General features: G+C 46.1%; 1 protein-coding gene across 1 annotated transcript; it reads right to left on the reverse strand.

Annotated features, from left to right (window-relative positions):
- Positions 1 to 2,261: 2,261 nt before the first annotated feature.
- Positions 2,262 to 26,244, reverse strand: LOC138525593 (late histone H2A.L3-like). Its single transcript, XM_069635636.1, has 2 exons — positions 26,134 to 26,244; positions 2,262 to 2,743 (listed from the first exon to the last, which is right to left on the reverse strand). The coding sequence occupies exon 2, from the start codon at positions 2,740 to 2,742 to the stop codon at positions 2,329 to 2,331; it is 414 nt and encodes a 137-aa protein (XP_069491737.1). The 5' UTR covers position 2,743; positions 26,134 to 26,244; the 3' UTR covers positions 2,262 to 2,328.
- Positions 26,245 to 27,778: the final 1,534 nt, after the last annotated feature.

Raw genomic sequence — 27,778 nt, forward strand, 5'->3', positions numbered from 1 at the left:
AAGCCAAGCCACATTTTCTACTATACTTTGCCCACTGTTTCTGTGCCAATTCCCCGATACCAAGACCCCCCCCCCCCCCCCCCCCAACTCTTTTGCTGTACTCTCAATTTGTACTCCAGAGAGATCTTTTCTCACTCAAGTGTTTTCTAGGTTCCATTCTGTTTTATGGAGTTGGTAAACTCCATAGGCATCTGCTTTTGCATTGCAACAGCACCTTTTGGACCCCTTATGTTGAACTACATTTTCTTGGGTGAACTACTGTTCCCAAGAATAGTAAAAGGACCTCAGTCTCACGAACCTTTATGGGTGCAGCACACACCACCCTATGTGGAGTGGTGGGAGGGGCGGGGGGGGGTTACATAGCCTGCAAAAGACATCTCTAGGTAGTAAAACACTGCCACCAGTGTTAGAATGGGTTAAGGAATTGCTGATACCTCAGCTGCAGTGCTGCACCCAAGGGGGACCATTCTCAAAATGGCCAGTCTGCCATTTCTTTGGGCTTTTACTCTCTTTGCATCAGGTTTGAGTCCTTTGTGTGTTTTGCCTTTGGAGGGCTTCAGCCCTGAAGCCCACCCAGGATCCAGTGTCTGAAAAGGCAGGAAGAAGCTAGGGTCCCGAAACTTCCCTGTCCTTTGTCACTAGGTGTGCCCGAGTGAAACCAGTTCGGTTCCAATTGACCAGCTGTCCGTCCCAAGGACAGCCACCCTGCGGTGTGATCAACAGCCTAGGGCTTTGAGTGAACCTTTTTTTAACTAAGGAGAGCCAACCACTGGGGACAACATCTGAAGCAGAAGATGCCAGCAGCATCCTCATGGACCACAAAGTGCCCGGTGAAGCCCTGCAGCTGTGCAGTTTTCAAAGTGACACGGAAGACCTGTAAAGGACTTCCTCCCTTAGGCTGGTGGGACCAACTATCCTCGAGACAACTATTTTGGCACAACCCCCAACTTGTTGAGGCTTTCCAAGGCTGCAGACGCCCAATAGGTACCTCCACCACTTGGCGGTGCATTTTTCTGAATCCTGCTAGATCTTCATGGGCATCCAGAGGACCCCACAAAAGCAAGAAGTCTGTCCAGCGTCTAAGACCGAGGCATCAAGAAAATCATAACTAGAGCTTCTTTGTTGGCACTGAAGGGGGGGGGGTGGAGGGGTGGAGAACCATAAAGCTGCTGATGGAAATCCATTGATGCAGAGTTTTGAGTGCTGCCGAAGAAGCCCGCCAGACGTCCTCCCTTTTGTCACCAGGAATAAGGGTCTAGTGCATTGCATCGTGAAGGCAACCAGCTGGAACACCTTCAAAGGGGCTTTGTGTGCTTCCCATCTTGAATGCGATTTAAACCTACACAAGTTAACCTCAACTGACCTGCATTGGCCCTATATCTTATGCTTTCCAAAGGTGACCCCTTTTCCTGCATTGTGAGCGCAGTTCCTATAAGGGAGTGCCTGCACATTCACCACTGCATTTACCCTGTACAAACCTTTACAAGGCCAAACCCATGGGTGGCCTCACAGGACTATGGGCACTCAGCCAGTGTGCAGAACGATGTGTGGCGTGGGCTTAGACATTAGAGAACATTAGCATGGTAGATATGGAGGGTCTGGGTCATTTAAAGGGAGGTTGGTTGAAGCAGGTCGGTTGACTGAAGAGATGCTGTTGCAATATACCATTTAGTGAAATCACAGCAGGATTCAGCTATAAAGACACTTACCCCAAGAAGTGGGGGTTGAATACCAATTCAACAGGGTCTAGCCCACAGCAGGAGCTGGCACTAGGCATGCATACTCAGTACTAGCAGAACCTGGACAGGAGTACAGGTGGCAAAATGCATAGTTGACAAAGCCAAAATGACGAGGAATAGTGGTGTGCGCAAGAGCTGGGACTGCAGAAGCATATGCTGGCCAAAAAAGGGAGGGGAGAAAAAACCACTACAACTGGACTGTTCTGCATAAATTCCATACCTGCCAATGTGATGCTGGTCCCTCAGTGGGGGAGTTTATAAGGTACATTAGCAATTTTTGGGGGGTGGGGAGAAGGGTGCAAGGTAAATTCGCCTTTTGGGCACAGGAATACAAGTGTTTAGAGACATGCTTGAGTGGAAGTGAGGGCATTTAAGTCTATTATTCAGGGGTATTACTGGAATATTTCGGGATTGTGAAATAAGCAGAGTTTCCATGGTTTTGGTAGCAATAGTATTGGCACCATGCGTTTGTAGGAGACAAATGCTTGCATTTGAAATCGGTGGAAAAGTAATCAACTGAACTACTAATTAAAATTTTATTAAGTGCATTTAAATTTTAAAACAAGGGTAAAAACAGATTGATTTAAGTCTAGAATTCTTGAGACTGAACATCTTTAATCTCTTCCGAAGAGCCCTTTGGAGTCTTCTTGGGGAGCAGCTGGGCCTGGATGTTTGGGAGGACACCGCCTTCAGAAATAGTCACTCCAGCAAACAGCTTGTTCAGCTCTTCGTCATTCCTGACTGCTAGCTGGATGTGCCTTGGCACAATTCTCGTTCGTTTGTTGTCCCGGGCAGCATTCCCTGACAGTTCCAGCACCTCTGCAGTCAGATATTCCAGGACTGCTGCCAAGTAAACTGGTGCCCCAGAGCCAACCCGCTCTGCATAGTTCCCCTTTCTCAGGAACCGGTGGATACGGCCAACAGGAAACTGGAGACCAGCCCTTGAGGATCGGGTCTGTGAACCACGTTTAGGCTTGGTCACCTTCTTGCCACGTCCAGACATGCTGCAGGGCAGAGAAAAAGAAAAAATTAATGATCTAGACCTGCATATCATTTTGTTAAGCAAGCATATTGGATTATGCAGTGGGACGGAACAAGCAAACACTTAACAGGCCAAGCATCCAATAGAGCAGTTGCATTGTTCACCCACAGCGAAGGGGGCCCAGTTAAAGTCTTTACTGGTTTATCCTGGCACCAGGCAATTTGTTTTAAATTCACTCCAGCCTACTGTCCATTGAAAGGGGGCACTACCAAGATGTTTACAGCCACTATAACGTGCACCGCTTCAGGTAGAAAGCCAGGTGCAAATGAGGTCCAACTTATTTCCCATGAAATGTAAATGTCTTGCATGGTTTAACTTGCAACAGGGATTCAGTGCCTTCGGTGAGTACTGTTCTGCTGGGAAGCTCCGACTTTGACTCCAGTTATGGCCATATGGCGGTGAACGCCCCTCCCCCCCGCTCCCAGAGAGCTTGCTTCTTTTTACAGTGAACTTCGCTTCAGCGACTTTGAATGGAACATTACTACAAAGACGCAGCCTGCTTGGTGCTCAGCTCACTTTTGTATTCTGCGTGCATGTATGCAGGTGAGGGTGAGCCCCTTAGTTTTACATTTGTGCATTATTTCGTGTTTAAACTCTTGTTCATCATGTACACACAAACTATGCCACTGGTTGTGGGCAATTTCTCCTACCGTACTGACCTACAGTTGTGGCTATACCTACTAGCCACACGCAAGACTTGGCAATCGAGTCACTGTCTATGGATATTAGGAATTTGTCAATTGAATCCAGTGTTCAGGCTGCTTGTCTTTTGCCTGGTGAGAATGCCAATATTAAACCAGCTGTTGTGACCTTCCTTTGCCTCATGTACTTAACATACCTGACTCAGTGCTACTGGCAGAACTGAAACTTACCATATCCAGAGTAAAAATGTGACAAACTTGACTAATTCTACCAGTGAGGCTCCCTCACCCAACCATCGTTTGCCCATGGATGCACAAATTAATCCAGAGGCCCATCATTGACCATACTATACTCGCAAATTGCAACAGGCTCATATTTCTTTACTGCCTCATCCTGTACAAGTCCCATCCTCCCTAGCACCTCAGATCTTAGCTACCACTGTCCTCCAAAAAACCCCTCACATTCCCCAATCTTACATCCAGATTCCAAGAACTCCTTCTCCCCCCCCCACCCCCCAATCTTTTGTGATACCACTCCCAGACCTTCATTTGGAATGAACTTCTGCTCAATCCTCTACTCGAGGTTACAGGCTTAACTAAGCTTTTTGAAAACCTTGAAATGAAAGTGAATGAGCAAACATTAATACACTTGTGCAAAAAGTTGATGTTGATACTATTGCTATCCTTTGTGCTCCCATATTGAAATTACATTATCCACCCCTCAATCTGTCCAAGATACCTTGTATCACAGAAGCTGATGTAATTCAGCATACAATTCGAGACCCTATTATGGTCTCCCCATGTTCTCCAACAAATCCACTGAAGCCCCAGATGAACCATTTAAGAAAAGGAGATGTTGTAAAAAAAAAAAAAGGCAAATTGAGGCAATCCCACAAAAAAAAAATTGCTCCTCCCAAATCTGCCACAAGCAGTTCATATTCCACGAAAGAAACCAAGTGCACTGAATAAAATACAGAACATACTCGCAGGGACATTGAAGGGGAAAAAAGACAAATGCCTCGCTCCCCAAGTCGCTTCCCTTCAGCCCAATCTACCTTGCATACTTCCTTTGATCCAATGATCACACCAAGCCCTGTACCCTTCTATTGAGGACAGACAAATGAATTTACCTATTCCAAGTCTCTGCCTCCAGTTCACCCGCAGACATGCCTGCCCAGGGAAATGTGTCGCTCAAGACTACCATAGCGGTTTATCACCACGGAAGATTAGCCAACGGCTCTTTAAATCCATCTGATAACCCCAAGTCATGCTCTAGCGCCACAAATTGAACAAGCCATCGCTTTCCCGAGGTTTTTGTACCTCGAACAAACTCTACTTGTATTAGAGATGCCAAACATCAACTTACTAATCCAGGATGTGGGACTCGCACTTTGAATGACAAGCTTAAGGACTCATCCATAGGAGCAGGAGACTGAAAGCACTCTGATTGCTTGAATCTACGAATGAAAGAATAAAGCAGGACCATTTCCCAATGAACTACAATCCTTACTTTACTCAAAGCAATTCAAACAGAAGACAAGTACATTCAATTCACAGATCATAATATTGATATAAGTTCACCTGACTATTCCATCTTGTATGGTCAGACATATGGGATTCAAAAGAGCATTGCAACTTCAGTTTGACCACATCGAATGGGTCACATACGCATAATTCATCTAATCGAGCCCCTCCAGAACATCCATCTCTTAAGGGACTTCAATTTCTCGTCCTGAAGCATTATCCATTACTTGTCATCGAGCCCAAGGTGCCTTTGTACAAGACATGACCTCTGGTAGCTCAACTCACACAATCTCGATTGCCTGTGCAAGCCAACGATTCTTTCTGGTCTTGGCTTGCACAGGCAATCGAGATTTATGCCCCTAATGAATCAATTACCTTAAAATGTGCAGTCTGAACACTTAAACATCTCCTATCCCAACCTGAAATAAACTAGTTTTGACATCCTTTTATGTTACTTGGCATTTATATAGTGCTCCATATATCATTGGTATGAACTTGTGCTGGTAGGTTGAATGCCCTCAGGAACTGTAGTTCTGGTCAGTAGAGCGCTAGATAAGAGTCATAGGGTGCGTGGGTGCACCAGATGTGTGCAGGTAATGTTAATTGCCAGATGGTAGCTGCAGCCTAGCGTTGTGTGCTGCTCAAGATATCAGTTGTTGTGTGCAGTCTGGTAGGTGGATACCCAGACTGGGCTCTGGCTGTGTTAGGCCTGAAGGACGCCTATGTGAGCGACTAGGCTGGAATGTGCTTGGCTAGCTGCGTTTTATTAGGGTGATGAGGTGTTCATGGGGCCATATTCATATGTGAACAGCTAGGCCGAATTAATCAGGGGTATATCTGTGTTCTAGTTGACTGATGGTGCATAAGTGTAGTGATGTTGATGGTTATCTTTAAAGCACCCAAGACCAGGCACATTAACAGGATGTCAGGGCGCAGAGCGACAAATGGACACAGATACAGGGGGTGGGTTTACAACAACAGGGGGGGCAAATTACAGATATCGCAACACTGACAATCCTGTCCAGGTTCGGCGCAGGCCAATGTCCACAATTTCAACCATGTGCAGGATTATAATCTTTAAAAGAAACTTGGATAACCGCCACTCCCACTTGGCCCGTGGGTGAGCAGTCTGTTGGATTCCAGCAATGCAATGCTCTAAAGGCAATCTGTCAACTGACTTCATGCACCAATTAAATTAGGCACAGGCAATAACTACTCCCTGGGCCTCCCCAACCTTTCTCCTTGCATGATGGATGTTGACGAATGAAAGGGGTTTCACCATGCTGAAAGAATTTACCTTCCGATCCTTCCCCCCCCTAGACTGACTTGGCATCAGGATTCTTGCAACGGAACAACTTGTTTCAACACACTCCCTTCAATGGAGTCATTTGAAATTCCACATCCAAGAGTGATCATAATCTCTTGGTATCAACTATACTTCTAGAGCACCAAATCTCTTGCGATATACTATAAACCAACCTTGCAGATCCAAGCAGTTTTTACGATTCTTGAACTTCCTTGCAAGATTCACCTCCACTCTACACCTTTTCCGTGCAGAAAAATGCTGAACCACCACCCTCTTTATTGCCAAGCATCGATTCCACCATCCAAGACATGAAGTAGTGTTAGGAAACTTGGCGGATATTCGATTGACCTCACAAGCAAGCGAGTCAAGTGCAGAGATCTAGTTGTTGCTAAAAAATATATATTGGCTTAAAATACCTCATTTCCATTTATGATTAACCCAATTAATGGAGCATACTTGCTATGCCATTTCTCCACACTTAGCTAAACTTCCAGACACTTTTACCAGAATTTCCTTCAGCTGATGACATTTACATAGAAATTAGGAAACTGAGCACCGAGAGCCTCTGGCCCGGACGGCCTCTTGAAGACCAAAGCACACCCAGAAATATGGATATCCATCTTCTGCTCAATTTTTCCAACAAGTTTTTACTTCCGGCATTACTCCAAATTCCTGCAAGCAATATAATTATTGCTATTTTTAAGAAAGGCACTAGGTCTTACCGTGCAACTATTGTTCAATGGCTTTATTGGACATCTTGTCAGTCTAGAAAAATTGATACCTCTACTATGTGACCGCAGGCTAACCGTCTCATGCACGATGAGACAGAATATAGGTTTCCGAGTTTGCCAATGAACGGCCATTTTGATGTAACAAGATTTGCCATTTTGTTTTCTAACCATTGCTCATTGCTCTGTTCTTATTGCAGTACATTTTCTGCTTACACTGCTAGACTGTAAAACATTGTCTGCACGTAAAAGGACAAGACCGCAGGGATAACAAGAGTTAGTTGAAACAACGTAGGCAGCGCCAGGAAGAATGCCCGGCTCCTTCCCAAATGTAGCGTTGAAGCAGAGCTGCAGGGCATTTAATCATTTCGCAGCTGCCAGCCAGTCTCGTTATATGGTAGAATAAAGTAGCTAAAGGCTTGAATTATGCTCTTCTTACAGCCCCCCTTCGCTGAGCCCCGTTAGAGCGTGTCGGCTCCCAAGACACGAATAGCACCTCAGATAGCAAGGTCTGGAATGCAACTCTCCCCCCCGTATGTAGCTCGCTTCCAAGAACAGAAGCCCTGTGTTCCGTTCAACTGAAAGATGCCTCCGCACTCACAAATTGCAAATGGTTACATGTTTGAAGGTGTCATAGTTGTCGAAAATCATCACACCAAGTTCAAAGAAACCCAATACAGGGGGGGGGGGGGGGGTTGTTAAACATGTCATAGCCGATTGTTTGATATGCATTTTGTATATATGTAACTGATGTACGTAATTCACTCTTGCGTCCCTTGATGTCTAGAGATACACCTTGTGGGGCGGGAGACCGAGTTGGCCAACTGAGACTTTTGCTTTGCAATAAAGCCTAGCTTTGGGAATACAACCTCGTGTCTGGCGTATTTATCGTGTGTGGTGACTCGCCTCGTTTCCATAGACGTAAGGGACCCCTTTCAATCTGGGAAAATTCTTTGCACGTTGGTAAGACTTCAATGGGTTTCAGCCTCATCGCTACTAGAGATCCATCAACCTGGATTTGTGCCTTATTTAGGAACTGACTGAACCCAATTTTGACATCCATTTAAAAAAAAAAGAAACTTCAGGCCAACCTGTATATCTGGCTATAAACAAGCTTTCAATTAAATTCCGAGAGCTGCCCTGATCTAAATTGTTAAATGCAACCTGTCCTGCCCATCTGCTTAATTTATGAATCCTATGTCACCCTGGCACTACTAAAAATCACCCTTCTACCCAATTGATTTTGACTGCAGGGACTTAAACAAGGCTGTATTTTAGCATCTGTTTTATTCAATTTCTTTATTAGAGATATTGGAACACTAACACCATTTCTTCTTTCGCCCCAAAAGTAGGCAACACTTCTAAATCCTGGCTACTCTATGCCAATTATCTTCTGCTATTGGACAAAAACAGTCTGCAAAGACAATTAAGCCTTCAAACATTATGCTCTTCATTCTCCGTGGAAAAATCCGACATCCTTATTACTCCACATAAACGTATACTTTTGAACTGGTATAGACCACACAAAAAAATATATATCATTCAGGTATTTAGGCCAAAAATGAGAGTAGACTCCCGACTCCCTTATAAAAACAGAAGACAAAATTGAATCCTTGGCTGCCCAAGCTACTGTTATAAAGCTCAAGTATGGACAATTCACATACCAGCAGTAGGTGGTTCCGTTATTGCCTATGCTGCCCAGGCCAAGCTCCTCAATACTGTCCAAATTGGCATCTTCAGAATAAGGTCCTTTGTTTACCCTGATCCTTGCCAATACAAATCATGCGACACAAACTAGGCCCATCATCCTTAATTATTGTAGGTTGGCATAATCATTTTATATCAGAAATCTCTTAAATGAATCTAGAACCAGCTTCGGCATTACAAGTTGAGCAATTTTTTAGTTCTTGGAAGGAATTATTGTCTCAATCTAATGCTCAAGGCGGATCAAAATCTACTACATGCTCCCATGAGTGCCAAAAGAAAAATGGGACTACAATTGGTGTTCTACTTGGGAGCAACAGTGGGCCACATTCCGAGGTGCGCGCAAAGGGATACCGGGCACCGTTAAGGACATTGGTGCTGGTAATCCCTTTGCACCATATTCAGAGGTGCCTAAGGGACCAGAGAGTTAACGGTACCGCAAATTGCAGTACCGTTATTAGCCATTTCCCCATTCCCATTGAGCCCTATGGGGGGCTCAAATGGGAATGGGGAATGGATTTTTCAATGGGGACTCAACGGTCCCTCCAGGGTCAGAATGGACCGGTACGTCCCCATCGAACCAGGTCGGACCCGGTATGGGAGGTAGTCGTGGCGCAAATAGCGCCATAACTACCTCCATACTCTGAATGAGGCCTAGTAAGTCATGAAACAAGAAATACATCTGATCCAGACATGTCCTGAGCCAATCTACTGCAGTAATTACATGCAATTTCGATTTAAGCTCTGGTCAACAAATGAAATTCTTATCTCCCATGCTAAATCCCCCAATTGCAACCCTGTTGTAGATTTTGCAAGAATAAATCACCTGTTGTCCACGCTAGGTATCCATGGCTTTGTGAAAGTATGTGGATTATGAATAGACATTTCCTTAAACTTCGTGGTTGTCCATTATTTGCTAAATGGAATTTTCAATTGTATACTGTCTTATTTTAATACTTATGTACACTTGTGCAAGTCATGTCCAAATGGCTTGAGAATGGGTTTAGTTTCCCCTTTAGGATGTGTGAATCAAATTTTGTATCTTATGTAATTCACTTGTACATCGTTTTTCTCTCAAGGTTATAAAGTTGAAATTTAAACCAAACCGGGATTCATCCATTGAGCCAGAGTATCAACCAGAAACACCCCATTCATTGAACCATCGTTATTGCCTTCGTAAGTGGTCCTGAATAAATGCAAGGCACCCAAAAGGAAAGATAAATCCTGACTGCATCAGATAACCCACAAACCTGGAATATGGACAAGGTCTCTGCTCACCTCGCCACTGGACCTTGCCTAACCCAGTTGGTGCAGCCCGCTTGGTCCAGCTCCCTGAAAGTCTACAATGCCTGGTGAATCATTGTGCACAGCCTGGAGCCCGGTCAGAAAATGGGCAGCTCTGCCTTGAAGAATCAGCATTGCCGGGCCTTGTGCTCGATGGTCTTGTCAGACAATCGCCCAATAATCCACCCCCTCAATGGGTAAAAGAAAGCGGGTCTCACTTGATGCAACATAATTGCACTGTCAATCGCAGCTGTGATACATCAATTTCATCTTCCATGCACGAATATTGCACTCTACCAGAGAGTAGTGACTTGGATAATATTCTCCAGAAGATAGCCCGTTTACCAGCCTTCTTGCCCCCTCTACAACAACCAAGTAGTGACCATCACTCTGCCTCAGTCTTGGCTTCGGCAATAGGTGTATGTCAACACACAAGCAGCAAGTCTTGCATTGAGCAATGTTTGTCATATTCATACTGCAGAGTTTAAGTACTCTTGGCTTGGGCATTGCTTGTAGGCTTGTTTCCATACACGTTTTCCCACTGGGTTTTTGGGTCTTCCACAAACACGTTTGCTCGCATAGCATAATCGAAAGTGTTCACCATTGTAATTACTGCTTCCTTCATTCACACGCAAGTGAAACTGCCTGCGGTGAACATGCGGACAGCGTCGGAGTGCTCTGGATTCACTTGCAAACTAAACTGACTGTTGCTTGCACAATTGTCATTGTGGCTACTTACGGTTTGGTGAAACAGCTTCCTCTGGTCCAGCTCTGTAGAGAGGGTCGGGTGCAACCCAGCCACCTGAAACCTCTCAAGATGCAACACTTCCCCCCTCGCTACTTCCGCTTCCTCAATTGGGATAAAGACCCCATCAAGACCTGCGACAGCAATGCTCCCAGTGCCTGCCACTTCAACTACATGCACGTTTTTCTCCGATCGCTCCTCTAATGCATGCACATGAGGGGGCTTTCTAAGCCTCAGTCTCCCTCAGGTGTAGGTCATCTACACCAATTAGTTAACCACTCCTACAGCAGCAGTCCTTTGCATCCCTCTTCCTCATTTTACTGTTGCGAACCAGTACGCGGTACATATACTAGAATACAATCATGTAAAAGTGGGGCGGGAAAGTAGAGCCTTGCTGCTCCCGAGGTCTATGAGGAGTCAGGGAAACGTTTAGGCAAAGATCAAAGTTTACAGTTTTCCTGAAGGCCCAGTGAGAGTGGTCTGCTCTTAGCTCGTGGGAAGAACAGATGCCGCTATAGAAGGGAAGCTAGCTGCTGCTCTGGCATGTTTGAATTTCGGTGGTGCGATATGGTGGGTGTGGGATGCCCTCACAAGTCTGGTGGAGTTGGCTCTGATGGGACAAGTACTCAGGTGCGGTCCCAAACTTACGTGGGTGATGTGAGGATTGGATTTTGAAATGAATCCTTCCCGAATGGTCAGCCAGTGTGCCTCTTCCTTGCTGCAGATATGGTCTGTGTTTTGGAGATCGAGTGCTGCATATTGTTTTAGATTACCTGCATTTTCTTCTTGGATATGCCTGCAAAACAGGCATTGCAATAGTCGCACCAGTTACAGATGGTCAGGCAGTAAGAAATGGTCTAGCTGTATTAAGAAGTTTGGCTGTGTATGCTGCTGGCAAGGCAATTGCATTAATTTGAGGAATGGAAGTTAAGTGCACTCCCAATGTTTTCACAGACACCAAGACAAGGATTTTGATGCAGTCGATCAGAAGGATGAATATAAGGGGAGGGTTTCTTTAGCATTGCGGGTGACCCCACCACAAGGATTTCCATCTGGTCATCTTTTAGACAGGTGGTTAATTAACCGTCGTAGTGTCTTCATGTGAGCCAGACAGGAGTATTGGAGTATTGCTGGTGTAGATTATGCAGAGGTCAAAGTAGTGTTGGTAAATTGAGCCTTTCAAGATATCACAAGGGATGGGCACTAGCCAAGTGAGAACATACGAGTCTTCCTTCAAGGAACGATGCAGCCCAAGTCATGGCTTCTTGGGAGAAATTGGCAGTTGTAGGTGGTGGCACAAGGTTTTATGTTCTACCAGGTCAAAAGCAGCCAATACATCAAGGGGAATGAGGGCCGTCTTTCCTTCATCTCTGAAATGGTCAGTTTATTTTTCAAGTCTAGCAGTGCTGACTGTTCGATGTCCTAGTTGGAATCCAGATTGACTCCACTAGGATGTGGTTGCAGGCTACCCTGTCCAGGATCTTTAGCAGGAAAGGCACTGTGGTAATCGGGCAGTAGTTACTAGGGGCTGATGGGTCTAAGGACCCAAGATTCTTTCAGATGATACGAACATGGTTAGCTGAAAAGGAGGAATTGATTAACCCCAGGCTGAGCAATATTTCTGCTTATTAGAACCAATTTATTATCCATTAACATCACACAACCACATCATGAATCTCTACAGTGGTGATTAATGAAAAGAGAAAAAAGCAGGGGGGGAGGCCTGTAAACCAAGGTCATAAGGCAGAAAAGAATCTCCAGATAAATTAATTCCAGAATCTTTCTACAAGGCATACAATATCCTAAAGATTACCAACAGAGGAAGCATGCGTCTCACATCATTAACAAATTATACAAGGTCTACTTATATTTTCAAAGTTCAACTGGATCCAAGATTAAGTCAAGTCCACATTCAAAAAGGCCTTTGAAATCTTATCAAAAGCAGACCTTTTCTGTTGCACAGAATAGATTCAATATTGCATGTACGATACATCTCCAACCAATTGTTTTTAGTCAGATAATCAGCAGATTTCCAGTTTCATAGGATTATTTTCTTTGCCAACATGGCCCCTCTTAAAATCCATGTGGTGGTTGCTGATTCAAAGACTCCAGCAGGGCGGTTTCTCCACAAGATAAAATCTCAAAATCAAAGGCCAGATTTCCCTTGAGAACTTCATCGTGGTGGCGATCTCACTCCAGAAGTTTTATCACCTTATGGCACTCCCATAGCATATGTTCCATAGTGCTGCTAGCGCGTCCACATCCTCAACAGCTGTCTGATGTTGTCAATTTCTGTTCCTTCATCCTGACTGTCCAAAACTCAAGATCATGACTTAATGTGACCTTTCTCCTACATTCAGGAACATTCTCACAAAGATCACGCCACCTATCCGGTGTCAGATAATATATGCCAGGCAGAACACCTTTACATCTGGAAGGTTTGAGCAATATTCAGTTCCTTCAATAGATTGAAAGGTCAGGGTATGCAGGCTGGGGGGGGGGGGGGGGGGGGGTCCCAGGTTGTGGGTGCCTTGGATTATGAGGTCTTGTTTCAGCGAATCTCCTGCTGGGACTGTAATTTGGCGTTCATGGTCGTTTGAATGCCAGAGCACCACACTCTGATCTTGATAGTAGATGGGAGGAGAAGCTGGGGGTTCTAGTTCTGAGAATACAGAAGATTCACTGGGAGTTGGAAGTTAATCACTTCCTTCCTGGGCAAACTCCTGGAAAATCTGGCCATCTCGCAGCTTAATCTTTGTTGCCCCCATGACCATCAGTCTGGGGTCAGAGCAGCCAGAAGCATGGTGGTCTCATGAACATTAGTGAAGCCCTGCTCTCCAACCTTGATTCCAATACCCCCTGTGTGCTCATCTTACTTGATCTCTCTTCTGCCTTTGACACGGTCAACTATGCCATCCTGCTTAGCCTTCTGGGCATCACCGATCAGGCCCTGGCTTGGCTGACCCTTGCTGATCGACTATCCCAGGTCCAACTTTGGTCCTTCCTCTCCATCTCTACTTGTGGTGTTCTCCAGGGGTCCAACCTCTCCCTGGCTGTTCAACTAATACCCATCACTTCTTGCCCGCCGCATTGCTGATCTCTGCCCGAACTTGCTATATGGATGAATCAATTTTCAGGCTCCCTTACACCACCTCCTCTCCTCATCTCCGACTGGGCTATCCAGGGCCAAGGATCTCTGCCTCAATGCCAGTTAGCTCGAGGTTCTAATTAGCATACCTGTTCCCTCCTTTCCTGTCGCTCTCTGGCTGGCCCCTTGGTCCCCTTGCTGCTCCCTCCGTGAGGCTAAAAATCTTATGGTCATATTCGACTCAACTCTCCTTAGACATCAAATTTGAGGCAAGAAGTCACTACCTGCTGCACCTCTTCAGAGGTATTCTTTTCCTCTCCTTCCCCCAGAAGCTCACTGTCTAGAGCTCTGGTTCTCTAGGCTGGACTACTGCAACAGCCTCCATCTAAACCAGCCTGCCTCTACTCTCTGCAACTCATTCAAAACAGGACCGACACTGGTCCTTGGTCTCAAGCCCAGGGATCATCTCTCCAGGGCTGAAGTTGTACTGGCTCCCAGTGGCTGCAAGGAGCAAGTTCAAAACCCTCTGCGTTGTCCTCAAGGCCTTCTGGGGCCTCAATACCTTCAACTTGCTTGGTAAATATCTTCCCTTTCAGCTCTTTGGCCTCCCAACTGCCTCAGGGTCAGTCACTTCTCTATGCAACAAGTTGGTGGTAGATCTCTTCTGCTGGGGCCTCCCTCTAGAACAACCTCCCTGCCTCTCTGAAACTTGAAATAGCTCCAGTTCTGGAAGCACCTCAAGACATTCCTCTCTGCTTTGGCTCCCCCTCACTTGCCTGAAACTGCACTGGTTGCCTGGCGACCCTCTGATCTCGGTCCCAGGTCCCCTCCCTGCCAGTTGCATAACTGCACTGCCCCCCTGGCAACCCTTGAACTTTGGGGGGGGGGGAGCATTTTTGTATCCCTACAGCTCCCTAGCAGCATTTGACACCTGTTGTCTGCACTTGCCACCAGATGGCCACACATTTCCCCCTCCCCCTGCACGATCTCAATCACCTGGCCTAGTAAGCCTTGAAACACTTCGCGAATACCATGTCGTATAAGTAGTCAACTGCGATAATGGCTCGAGATTGTTGGGGGCCTTAGTTGGCTCTTATTTCCAAGCAGCTTCTGCTTGTCATTTTAGTACGTAGGGCCTGGAGGTCTGTGGTGTACCAGGCCTTCATGTGATCAACCGGCTTGGCTTTCGGCAGGGCTAGTGGGTCAGTGTTCACTGCCTTAGTTAAGGGTGTCATAATAAATGTATGCTAGTATCTTGGGATCTGTGGAGACAATGTGCTCCTGCCGGAGGGGCGTGTGTAGGGGGAGATTGTTGTAGATATCTGTCCATGCTGGGTTAAGGGCCTGAGGTGCGTACTAGGGAGACTCGATGGCAGGAAGGTGAAGGAGACGATGGATGATCCAACCAAGGGCAAAGGGTTAGCAGAGATGTGATCTCAGTATTAAGGTCAGCTGCCCAATGAAGAGTCCTGCCTTTGTTGTGCGTTGGGGCCCAAACAGTGAATAAAGCCCAGGTTGGAGAGCGTGTTTGCAAGGGATTATGGTCCATCAGGTAATTGAGTCCAAGGTTTAGATCCTAGTATTATAAATCTGGTGGTGGGCTTAATGTAGCTTCCTATTGATGGAGAATATCTTAGAGAGCCTGCAGGGTCAGGTGGGCAATCGATGTGGATAGCAAGAGAGTCGATCGGCAAAGTAGTGAGTTTGACTGATAGCAGCTCCTAGTTGTCCACCCTAGGCATAGTAATGGTCTTAAGAGTAAGGCGTCTTTAAAAATTAGCGCTACCCCCTCTAGCAGGTCACCTCAGGATAGTAAAGCCATCAGGTATAGCTATGGGATAAGGCTGGATGGAGGCTTGGTGTAAGCAAGTTTCCGTAATGGCTAGTAAGTCATGTTTTGTATGGTGATCAGGTCATGGATGTCAAGCTTGGGCGGGGTTAGAGGATGAGGCGGACCAGCTACTAAGTGGGTTGAGCAGGGTAGGGGGTTACTTCTGCCGTGTAGCATGCTTGTTATAATATTTGCTGGTGGTGGGGGCCGATGACAGGGGAGTTGGAGCCTGGTCTGTACCAAGGGCATGGCCAGGTCCAAGGGGTGATGGATATAGCGAAGAGTCATCTTGTGGTAGTCTGCTATTGTTTGATCTGCCGCCTAACAAGTTGGGCAGGGAACTCACATTGAGAGAATGGGATAAGATTTGGATAGTGCCGACGACAACCAAAGTGGATTTGCAATTACGCTACATACATCAAAGGATAATGGGCAGAATTTATTGGACTCCAGCACGTATGTGCAAATTGGGTTTAGTTGATGCTTTGTGTTGGGGTTGTGGCAAAGAACAGGGTACACGGTTACATATGTTGTGGCATTGTGAAAGGGTGGTAAGCTTTTGGAGGGAGGTTCTCGACAGGATCGACCAGATCTGGGACATTGTCTACCCACGCAATCCCTTAGCAGTTATATTTCTGTCATATGGTGGTGGGCGTAATGTGAGTTGGATGACATTGGGTGGAGTGCATAAAGTTTTGTTGGTGGCGGCTAAACAGGTGTTGAAGGTATGGAAGACACCAAAAAAGCCGACAGTGGAGGAGTGGATTTTGGATGTTAGAGCTTTATCAAGGTTTGAAAAAACAAGGTTTCGTAAACAGGACACGGTAGACCTTGATGAAATCTGGGAGGGTTTTAATGACCTTTATGGATAATGCTATGTTGAGTTTGGAGTGGAGTGCAATGGTTTACTTTCAGGTACCATACATATGGGGATGGGGGGGATTTATGTTTATGTGGTCGTTTTGTGTTTGTTATTTGTTTGGTGCATTTGGTTTGGTTTTCGATTAATCTTAGTTTGATCTGGTGGGATACGGGGTTATGGTGTGAAATTTTGTATTGCTTCCTGCCATTGTATGTTTTGCAGTTCGATGATGCTACGGTTTGTTGAAAATAAGAAATAAGAGTTTAAAGAAGTGACAGCTGGGGGACTTTTAGGGTCATAGGGCCTCATTACGAGAAAGGAGGCAATGAAAAAGGAAGGCGGCATGGTAATATAGGAGGCAATAAAAAAAGTAAGGCGGCAAGGTAATATTGGCATCGTTAACGGGTCCAGCCCATTATAACCTGACAACCCGCCAAGACCGCCCGTACCGTGCCCCTTCATATGGGCACATGCGCCCCTTCGCAGAATAAACCCGGGATGCCGGTAATAGGAGGACATGACAACTCACGCGGGCATGCAATTACCGGCATCCTGAAGGCGGTAATTAGGGCCTGCACAATGGCAACCATACAGGCATTGCGGACCACCCGTCAACAGCAACCTGCAGTCAAGGCAACTGCCACAGGTGCACACAATCACCACAGGTGGAGTCAATATAAAAGGAGTACACTGACACCACACCCCCTGTTGCAATCATAGGGCTGGAGAACAATACTGCTACAACTACAGCGGAGACGCAGGAGGAGGAGGGTGAGACAGGGCCAGCAATTACCACCAGTGCAGCCAATAGTACCTCCTAGGCAGCCACCAATCCCTCGCATCAGACCCAGTCCATTCAATCTAACCCCTGAGCAGATCCACACCCTGTACCGGTTGGACCGGGACACCATCACCACCATAGTGGACATGATACACAACAGTCAGCCTCATAGAAATACGCATTGCCACCCCCCACTACTAAGGTGGTGTCTGTGCTCCACTTCGTGGCCACAGGTACCTACCAGCACACAGTGGGCCAGTTGCATGGCATTTCACAACCACTATTTTCATGCATGCTGACCCAAATGCTGGATGCCCTCCTGAGGCATCCTAGCACCCACATATCCCTACCACGGACTGCCCAGGAGATACCCGACACCAAAGTAGCCTTCCATGCACGCCCAATTGCGTCGGTGCCCTCGACTGCACCCATGTAGAATTGGTAGTCCCATGCCCTAGAGGCGGTGTACCGCAATCAATACCACTCCATCAATGTGCAGATGGTATGCAACTCCAGCAAGACTACCACACATTGTTGCGCCAGATATCCTCGATCAACACATGCCATGGTGCTGCGTAACTCCACGCTACCCAGTCACATGGAGCGACATGCTGGACGACGTGCCTGGCGAGTTGCCCGATTGGGCAGTGAGTGGAAAATGCACAGAGCTAAATACTCCTGGCCTGAACCTCCCAACCCGAACATGACATCACTGGCACACATTGGACCAAACCAATGCCGTATATCAATGACATGTAAGACGCACAACCTGGCCACCATGGGTATTCAAGCAATGCATGACTAAAAAGGATTGCAACTGTGCCAATGTGGCTAGTGTGATCATGCACAGTGTACATACACAGCAAAAATGGGAGGCAAAACATAGTCCTGCATCCACAATACATCTGCATCAGCATGCAAGAAATCACCCTGTATCATCTGTATAACACCATCCAGACTACCACACCATATTGCAGTATACAATGCATCTAAATATTTGTGCATATGTATAGGGACATGTGCATGGCAACACCAAACTGCTGTGGCCATGGCTGTGAATCCTGAAGGTGGCAGCTTAGAGTGACTCACACAGACCTATTTGAGTGACTCACAGACCTATTTGTATTCGCTTGCAGGTGATGGAGGATATCCCTTGAAGCCGTGGCTACTTACCCCTGTGCGGAACCCGTGGAACAGCCATGAAGAGGAGTACCAACAGGTTCATACCTGTACCCGTGTTATGATTGAGCAGACCTTTGGCCTGTTGAAGGCGAGGTTCCGCTGCCTAAGTAGGTCTGGTGGAGCACTCCTTTATAGGCCTGAGAAGGTGGCAAAGATCACCATGGCCTGTGTCATGCTGCACAACATGGGCGAAATGTACCACTGCCACCTGACATTGACATGCATGCACCGGGTGAGGATGAAGACGGAGGAGAATCAGCACCCATGCCAGTATGTGATGCACAAGATGGCTGTGCAGTACGCGAATCACTGATTGACAAATACTTCTGACCCACAGGGACATCAATGGATGTGTCAGTAACACATTGTACACTGGGTCCATGTGGCCATGCACACAGGGAATGTGGGGAGTTGAGCACTGCACTCATGAATAAAATGTATACACGAAATGAACAATGTCCAGGCATTGAATGATTTTTCACACAACATGTGTATTAATAATCAACTACATAAATGTGCTACCGCCCTGCCCCCCCCAATACCAGAACTCCCCATACCCCCAATGAACTCCCCATACACCACCGACACCATCTGACCCACTCCCATTGTTGTCCCACACTATTTCTTAGCTTTCTTCTTGTCCGGGGGCAGCATTTCTAAGTGCGTCGCACTCAGTCTTGGTGGACGCACAGAGCTGGAGGGTGCAGTGGAAGCAGGGTTGGAGGATTGGGGTGTGGTGGAAACCGTGGTGATTTGCACGGCTGGTGCGGGTTGTTGCTGCTGCATGTGCAGGATTGAGGAGGACCTGCGTGACGGCCCCCAGACCGTCTCACATCATCAACGCTGAGGTCCGAAGTGAGTAGCGGATCCACAATGCTGCTGGTGGGTGAGGCCCGAGTGGGGTTGGAAGGTGGACACAGGGCTTGGGGAGTGTGGACATGCCACATGGGTTGTCCATCCTCGTCCACATACTCCTCCATTGCTGTTTCAATGTCGCTCAGTGGGGCAGTGGCTGCTGCCTCGCCCACCAAACTTGTTGCTGCTGGCTCTGTGGTCCTGGTGTCAGGCGTTGATGTGGGGCCCTCATGTGCGGACATGGCCTGGGCACTCACCCTGGGTTTTGGTGTGGCCTGCGAGACAGACTCAGGTAAGGCACCAAGAGGTGGAACCTGGTATGGGAGTCCAGGTTTGGCAGTGGTGTTGATCCTTTAACCGCATGTAACCACAACACAGGATGCGCATCTAGCTGCTTGTGTGGGTCACCTCCCTGAATGCAGGCGTTGCATATGGACGCATGGGTAGAGGTAGCGTGATTAGGCTAGTTGCAGGGCACCGTCAGTTGACAGCCATGTTTCCCTGCAAGGACTAAGCAGACAATTCTGGGGCATGGGTGCATTGCACAATGGCGTTGAGGGGAAGGGACTAGGTTCCAGCAGGGGGATTTAATGAACACAATACAGTTGAGGGGGAGGGGGCGGAGTGAACGAGCAGTAAAGCCATTAGCATTGTGTCGTGCTACTGGCTTACCTTCATGTAGCTGTGCATCAAAGTAGTGTGGTCCACATCTGGGCCTGGACAGCAGGCAGCGGAGAGCTGCCGAGAGCTCCTGCAGCCTTTTGCCCGGCCTTCTGCAAAGGCTGGCTCCACCATCCAGCGGACTAGGGTCTTGGTCATAAGATCATTCGCTGGCCAATTGGATGGCTTCTGGGCTGTGAGCCCTATGGAGGTTGTTCATCCCAGTACTGAGGGCATTGTGGGACTTGAAGTCCCTACCACCAAAGTTAATTTCCTAACTTTCTGCTTGGATTTTTTCTGTGCTCTACAATATTCTTCAGTCTGCTTTTGGCAGTTATTCACAAGCTTCCTTTCATTTACCCCTTTGGAGTGAAGTTTCTAGCTCTATGGGTTTGCTTATGGGTTTATTCCTTTACCACAGGAGTGCTGTCAGATTCACCTACATGGTGTTAAACATGTCACATAGCTAGGTAATTGTGGCAACAAGCAATTATATACTTGGTATTATCCATGGATTCAGACACTTCCATGCCAATTCCACCTAGGAGGCCATCAGTACTGGAGAGAATTAATCAGGTGCTGTGTGTTCTTGTTTCACTTCATGAAGGTCTAAGAGTGAAATCAAAAATCCACTCAATTGGAGTCTTTACTACTTGTACAAAGTTAAGTCTGGCTGTGAATCTAGAGCACGTTCTTACATGGTGACGGCCAAGTTGCCAGAAGAAAGCTGCAGTCTACTAGGAACAAGTACTGCTAGGAACCATTATGTCATGCCAGTGGTGGTGATGGACACCTGTTACCCGCGACAAGGCTCCCCTTAATTTGTTCCTTCTGGTCCAAACACTGCATTAACTGAAAACTTTGGATCCATTCAAACACCATCTCACGCTCTGCTATCCAGTCTCTTTCTGAAATTCCAAACTCCTTGAGTGAGGTCTTTATTGTACCAGCAGTAACTGCCAAAGTGTGAGGGAGAGCAAAGTTGCTTAAGAAATCCAAGAACAAATCTTCCAGAAATGTCACCAAGATTTCTGCACACGTTTTACCCAACCAGCCAGGCCAGCTTGGAAAATAAGTTGGTCCTAAATTTACTAAGTCAACAACCCGAGCTGCAGGGAGTGTATGCACCACATTCTGAAGAAGTTCTTACATTCTCTCCAGCAGCTGTTGTAATGAACCAGAAAACTGATTAATTATCAGTATCGAGCCTTGGTAGAGGGGGCACCCCGTGGGGTTGTGTCCTCTTTCAAAAGTGTTTCTTGTAATGGGAATGTGGACTGAGCTTTGCATATGCCAAGGGCCTTCAGGTGGCCAGCACCCTAATGTGATGAAGATAGTGAAAAATAAACTCCTAGGTTTAGCATCCTACAAGACTCCAGTGGCAACAACTTGAGTTGTAGACCCCCCCACGCCCAACCCCCAGAGTCCCTTATATTCTGTGGACCCAAATAGGTTTCCAATCAGTTCTGCTCCTTGCCCTTACCAGACCAGGTCATTCAGTTTTGCCAGAAAATTGTGTTGAGGTTGATTTTATGGATCCTTGGAGAAATCTGGAATTTAAGAGACGTAGAGCTCAGTGGACCTTTTTATCTGAAAACACCTTTCCTTTGAAAGACTACAATCGAATATTACTCTCAAACTGAACGGGGATACATTGCCAAGTTAATCTTCCACCTACTGTTTAAGCCTACTCAAGTGGTTTGATTGGTCACAGTTTGCTCTCGAGCCAAATCCTGAAATGTTGCACACATTTTGTTAGGTTTATTGAATTTATATAGCACTTTAAGCCAAAGCGCAATATAACAACTGGTACAAGAGTAAGAGATGCAAATTACAAACATGAGTCAAGTCATTAGAACAAAATGTAGAACAATTTACAAGGAGGAGGGGGAGAGTGGGGGGAAAGTGAAGGAGGAGTGGTCTGTAACCTTAAAGTTAAAGTGGCGAATTTGAGGTCCTGAGGGAGGGGAGAGGGATACGGATGAAGGTCTTTAGGGAGGAGCGGAAGGATGAGTAGGCGAGGGAGGAGCAGATGGGAGTGGGAGAAGTTCCAGTGTAGGGGGGCCAAGAGTTGGAAGGAGCGTAAGCGCGAGGAGGCACATGGGGCTGGGGGTACAGAGAGGAGGTAGAGTCTGCTGAGCAGAGAGCAGGAGGATGAATAAAAAAAGGAGGGAAGAAAGGTAGGGGGGCAGGTCATGGAGAGTTTGAGACAAGGCAGAGGAATTGAAATTTCAGTTGTGAGAGGAAGGGAAGCCAGTTGAGTGGGGAAGAAATGGAGTCTCGAGGAGACAGTATGAATAGAGGAGTGGTAGATGGATTTTAGGCGAGAGACAGGGAGTCCGAAGAGGAGTGATCAGCAGTAGAAGAGGCGGGGGAGAAAATAAGGGAGGAGAGAGGAGCGGATCTTGAAGAGGTGGTGACGACAGGTTCAGGAGGTTAGAGAGATGTGGGTTGAGAAGGAGAGAGTCAAGATGGAGGCCAAGATTGCAGGCTAGGTTAGATAGGAGCGACAGATGGGCTTCAGGGGTATGGTTCTCCTTAACATGAACCATAAAAAGGCAGGGATCCTGGCTCCATATTTAACCCCCTATCCAAACAGATATACAGTGGTAATTATGAAATTCAGATTGAACTTGTATCATACCAAACAAATGGTATTATGTTATCCAAAATGGTCTTCTGTAGATGTTGTACTACGACAGGAACTAATATTGAAGCACAGAAGCGGCAAAGCACATTTGGTTTTAAATTTTTCTTAAAGGAAAGTTCTTGTGAACTAGAATATTGATTAAATGTTCCTGGGGAGTTGATAGTGGTAAAACCCAAATTGCATGCCTCATACTGTCAGTTAGCAACATTAAGAGATACCACAAAAGGGCTTAAGGTGAATTTGCAGGTTGTACCACCTTATGATATGGTATAGTAAAACATGAACCGGTGATGTTTGTAACTAGAAGCACTAACAAAATGCAGAGAATATTTTGCACATTGACCACCAATGGCTAGAGCATAGGTGTGCAATTTGTGTTCTGGCACATTAAAGACCGATTAATGTACTTAATCACAAGGTTGAGCCATCAAACGCGATGCGTTTGAAGGATCTATTTGAGTAGTTGGAAACATGTATCATTTGAAGTTGTGCAGCATACAGTTTAGAATAGGGCAGTGTTCATCAGGAATTTGCAGGTTGAGCCAATAAAATCCATTGAATTGTCCAGTTAGGGTCAGTAGTACAAAAAGTATGAAGATTTCCTGAGTAACAGATGGCAAGTTATTCCATATTTGTGAGGGTCTTGTAGTAGCTCCCCGATGCCAAAAACAAAACTGAGTGACAATAGAAGCGAATATGGGCATCACCAGGTTTCAGTTGAGGGCTATGAAAAGACATCTTTGAGAAACAGCAGTAGTCACATTAGCATTAATTCAGGGCATTATTTCCCACCCCCTAACCCTCCAAACGAAGCCCTCCAGTGCATGTCATTTTCCTTGGCTTACACAAAATGCAGCATGGCACATTAAGTGACTGAAGTGAGGGACCCAGGAATGCCCCTCACCTCCATGAGCATGACAGGCCGAAGGGCCAGATACGCTTGAACCCACTGATCCTTTTTGGAAAAAAACCCCAAGTGCGCCACTTACTGACAGGTATGCAGAAAGGCGTGCCCTCAGGTATTCACACCTAATCCAGTGCATAACCTTTTAGGAACAGGTGATGCAACAGATTGTGGATGGGACTACGCTAACTGACAGCATCTATTAACCATCAAGCCACTGTGCTGACATCACAACGTAGCAGTGTTATCATGAAGCACACTGGCAGCTCTGCACCGCATAATGCGAACAGTCACATACACGAAGAACATGCTTACACAGTTCTGTAGCTAGAGGACAGATACATAGACAATACTGTCAAAGTATATTTTTTCATTAGCCAGATGCAGTAACGCAAGGCAACAAGAGATCCTGAGCAAGCTTGCAGATACTTTTGGCAATTAACTCTACAGGAGTATATATGGAGCCTGGCCAGACCACATGATTACATACCCCAGTAGGCGCATGTAGAAGTCACACTAGAAGTCTAAGCAAAATTACAGGAGGCCTCGAGCCCCGGGACACGAGACAGAAGACAGCTCAGGCTGCATGAAGCAAAGACGGAGCTCACAGCCAAGGTCACAGTTAAATAGTCATATTCCAATCTCCAAGTCACAAGGGACCAGCTGCAGGAAAAGGGAATACATCTGCATGAAGGCAGACCCAAAGTGCTCAATTTTGTGGTCTATAACCACGTGATACAGCCGAACTAGATAATGGCGATAATGGCCATTCACCTGTGGGGGGGGGGCATCATTCTCAGCCACCCAAGCGAGAAGTGAAACAAGTGTTGCAACGTGGAAATGCACTCGCAGAGGCAAAAGGTGGTGTCCTACCAGAGTCATTTTACATCAGCTTGATGAGGTACACAGAGGGCTGAGAACCAAGCTGGGTCCCAGGCCTGGTGAGATCAGCGCCAACCAATCAAGAGGTGGGTGGCAAAGGGCAAGGGCAAAAGTCCACTAACCTGCAACAGTGTCAGTTTTTGCAGACGGGGCAGGTCAGCTACCTGACATGAGAGGACCAGTAGAAAAACCTATGTTAGCACCCAATCAATGACGGGGATTGTTTTTTTTTTTAATGGGGGGTGGCATGGAAAAATGATATGTACTGAGAAGCTGGATTGTCTTGTATGATGCCCGTTTTTTGTAATAAGCCACAGTTCCAACATGCCCTTCACAGAGTCCGTTCATTCTGGGGAAGGGTTGTTGGGCCCTTGGGAGTCAAACGGACCCCCAGCCATCCTCGGTATTCCTTCCAACAACTGCGTATCAAAATGTATGTGTGGCAATCGGGGTAGTGGGATAACTACTGTCCAGTCTTGCCTTGTGCCCCTTGATCAGCAAAGCTGCTTTATAGTGGCAGAACAGCTGCCACTCAGTAAATGACACATTCTGAGAGCCAGAACGGTCAGGTAACCTAACAAATCATCCCAGGACTGCCAATTGGGTGTAGGGCCTGCAAAAATAGGGTCCAAGGAGGACCCTGTGATCTCATTCATAGAAAATGCCTCCCTTGGTCATGATCCCAAGCAGGTAATCGTCAACACTGAAGTGGCAACATTGCAAAGATGGGGCAGAATGTCAGGTTCTCAACTGGTGCATGTCTTACAAGTGACACATGAAGGGGCCTGGACCCTTCGAAGCCTGGTGCCAGTATCTGAACACAATGCTCAGGACGTGATGCTGGGTTTTACCCTGGAAGTGGGGGCAGGAGAGCAGGAAAGCGTTGAAGACTGGAAAAGCATCTTGAAGGAGTAAAGATGTGATGAGCAGCAACTTGAGTGTTAACTATACCATTATCACTGATGGTGACCGTTGATGACTTGCTGTGTTTTAGGATTTAACACACAAGAAAGTATATCTAACACAATACTAAAGGCCACCATTACTGTATTAAAAAAAATTTAAAAATAAAACATAAAATAAAAAAAAAATAATTAACCGTAGAAGCAGGGTAAACTGACACTCAAAATAGGCACTTCCATTTGCTTTTTTTTTTTAAACTTAGGGGCGGCGGTTGTTTCACCATACAGATCAGCTGAATAGTTAGAAAGCTAATACGGTCGAAAGCGATCCCTGGCACGCGTTGAGCAGGATGCCTTTCCGGACGAAAGAAGGATCTGCCACGAAGAACCCCCTAAAATGTGTGGAAAACGCTTAATCTTACATGTTCCTTAGGGGTGGGACTTGTTTAACCTCGGAATAGATTACATACACGTTTAGAAATCATCCAAATTAAGTTTGCCCGTTTCTCATTGCTTTTAACTAGTTTCGATAAGATGCCTTCTGGAATGCAGCCCCCTAGGAGCGATATCTCACTGAAAGTTATTTTTTTAATAATCACTAGAAAAAGCTCTGGTCACCTCAAGCGTGAGCAAACAGCAAACGTAGGATGTCCAGCCCCGGAAGTGCAGAACCTGTTCGGCAATCTTCAGTGCAACCAACATATCACATGCTATGGTGCATATTAAGTTCAAACAAACCTACCGTAGACAACGTGTAATAATGCACGAGCATAAAAAACAATACAAAACAAGCCCGACAACAAACACAGAAAACAGCGCTAACCTCCAACGTTTCCTTCTCACGCCGCAGCTTCAAACAATCAACTTCCTCTGCAACAGCTCGCTAAGAAGTGGGCCAACACGGATTCGTTTTATACCCTTCCGAGTAAAAAAAAAACAGCTAATTAACACCTGCTAACGACGACATTATTGCCACCTGTTACGCCGCTTTCTACCTCGGACGGAGAGGTAACAAAAAAAGAAGTCGCATAATCCTGTTTCGAAAGGAATTTTGCTTAAATTCTGTACGCCCCAAGGGGAGAAAAGCAGAATTTTGTTCCTTCTTTCAAAATTCCCTAAAGTGCAAACTGTTTGACAAATTAATTTGGGCAGAGGACATCGAGCATGTTTTCACATTTAACAAAAATGCTAGAAATGTGGAAAAATGTACTCTGGGAACCCTCTGCCCCCATGGGGTAAGGGGAGGAAGCGTGGGGCCAATGGGCGTGGCTCTGGGCCAGGCCAACACAGTATTTCTCAATTGAACCAGAGCCTGGCGATTTGCATAAAAACAAAGAGAATTTTGGGAACCCAAGAATGCCCACGCGTTTACATTTGAAACACCTGTGTGATAATGACTCAGCAAGAAACCCTTTTTAGGAGTAATGGATGTTGAACCATTGGTTACAATACTCCCCCTTACAATGAAAAGTTTGTAAATTACAAGACATATATACAAAGTTTATGAAGAGTGAGACCCTGCTTGTGTTGCCGCTGTAGTACTTGATTAGTTGTAAAAAGGCTTTCTCATTCTGAAGCTATAAGTGTGTGATCGTTCTGCTCATCCCTTCAGGAGGTATACCACTTCTGTTCACCAATGAACCCTGTAGCATCACAAAGGGGCTGAGACTGAATATATATATATATAACTGGGGTTTATTTGGTAGGTCTACATAAAGGAATATGTATTTAGATAAATATTAAAGGGGATATAAATGAGGAGTCTCTGAAGAGAGGTGCTTCAGTATCTCCAACTGTTTCTCCAATGTTCTCCTTCCTCCTCCGCATTCTCCTTCTGGAATCCTTGTAGATTCCACATCCATGCAGCTGATGTCACCATGCTACACATCCCTCTTCTTTCTGAAGAAGACGCTACCCTCCATAGTCAGTTAGATACAACGGTCTCTGGTACTTTCTTCCAAACCTTGATACATATGTCTTCATAGCCGTTGGAACATGTATGGAATTATCTAGTAAGGAAGTTTTCTGTTTCTCACTTTTCTCAACTACATCACTTTTATCCATACTCTCACCATTGACTAATCTATTCACTTCCATAACTCTACCGTTATTCCAAACCCTTCCATCACTGGTTCGCACCGCATGTTTGAACACCTCAATCACTTGAATGGGATCTGACCACTTAATACCTTTCACTCTCAGAACTTCTGGCAACTTCACTCTCACATAACAACCTACTTCCAATGCCTCATTACCTCTGAATCTTTTCTTGTCATGCCATGCCTTATTCCTACTTTGTCTCTGTCTAATCATATCAACCGCATCACTGGTTTCCGCTCCCATTTTTACCACCTCACTCATCCATCCAGGACACAATTTAGTGATGGCTTTTCTACCTCTGCTTAATTCGAATGGTGATACACCAGTAGAACTATGTGGAGTAAACCTGTGTGCCATAATGACATTCC

This window comes from Ambystoma mexicanum, chromosome 7p (genome assembly GCF_040938575.1).
Source record: "Ambystoma mexicanum isolate Mex_15411 chromosome 7p, UKY_AmexF1_1, whole genome shotgun sequence".
NCBI classification, from domain to species: Eukaryota; Metazoa; Chordata; class Amphibia; order Caudata; family Ambystomatidae; genus Ambystoma; species Ambystoma mexicanum.

Bases quoted from the DNA above. Each gene is read 5' to 3' on its own strand.
- LOC138525593 (XM_069635636.1), bottom strand. From the start codon at position 2,742: ATGTCTGGACGTGGCAAGAAGGTGACCAAGCCTAAACGTGGTTCACAG.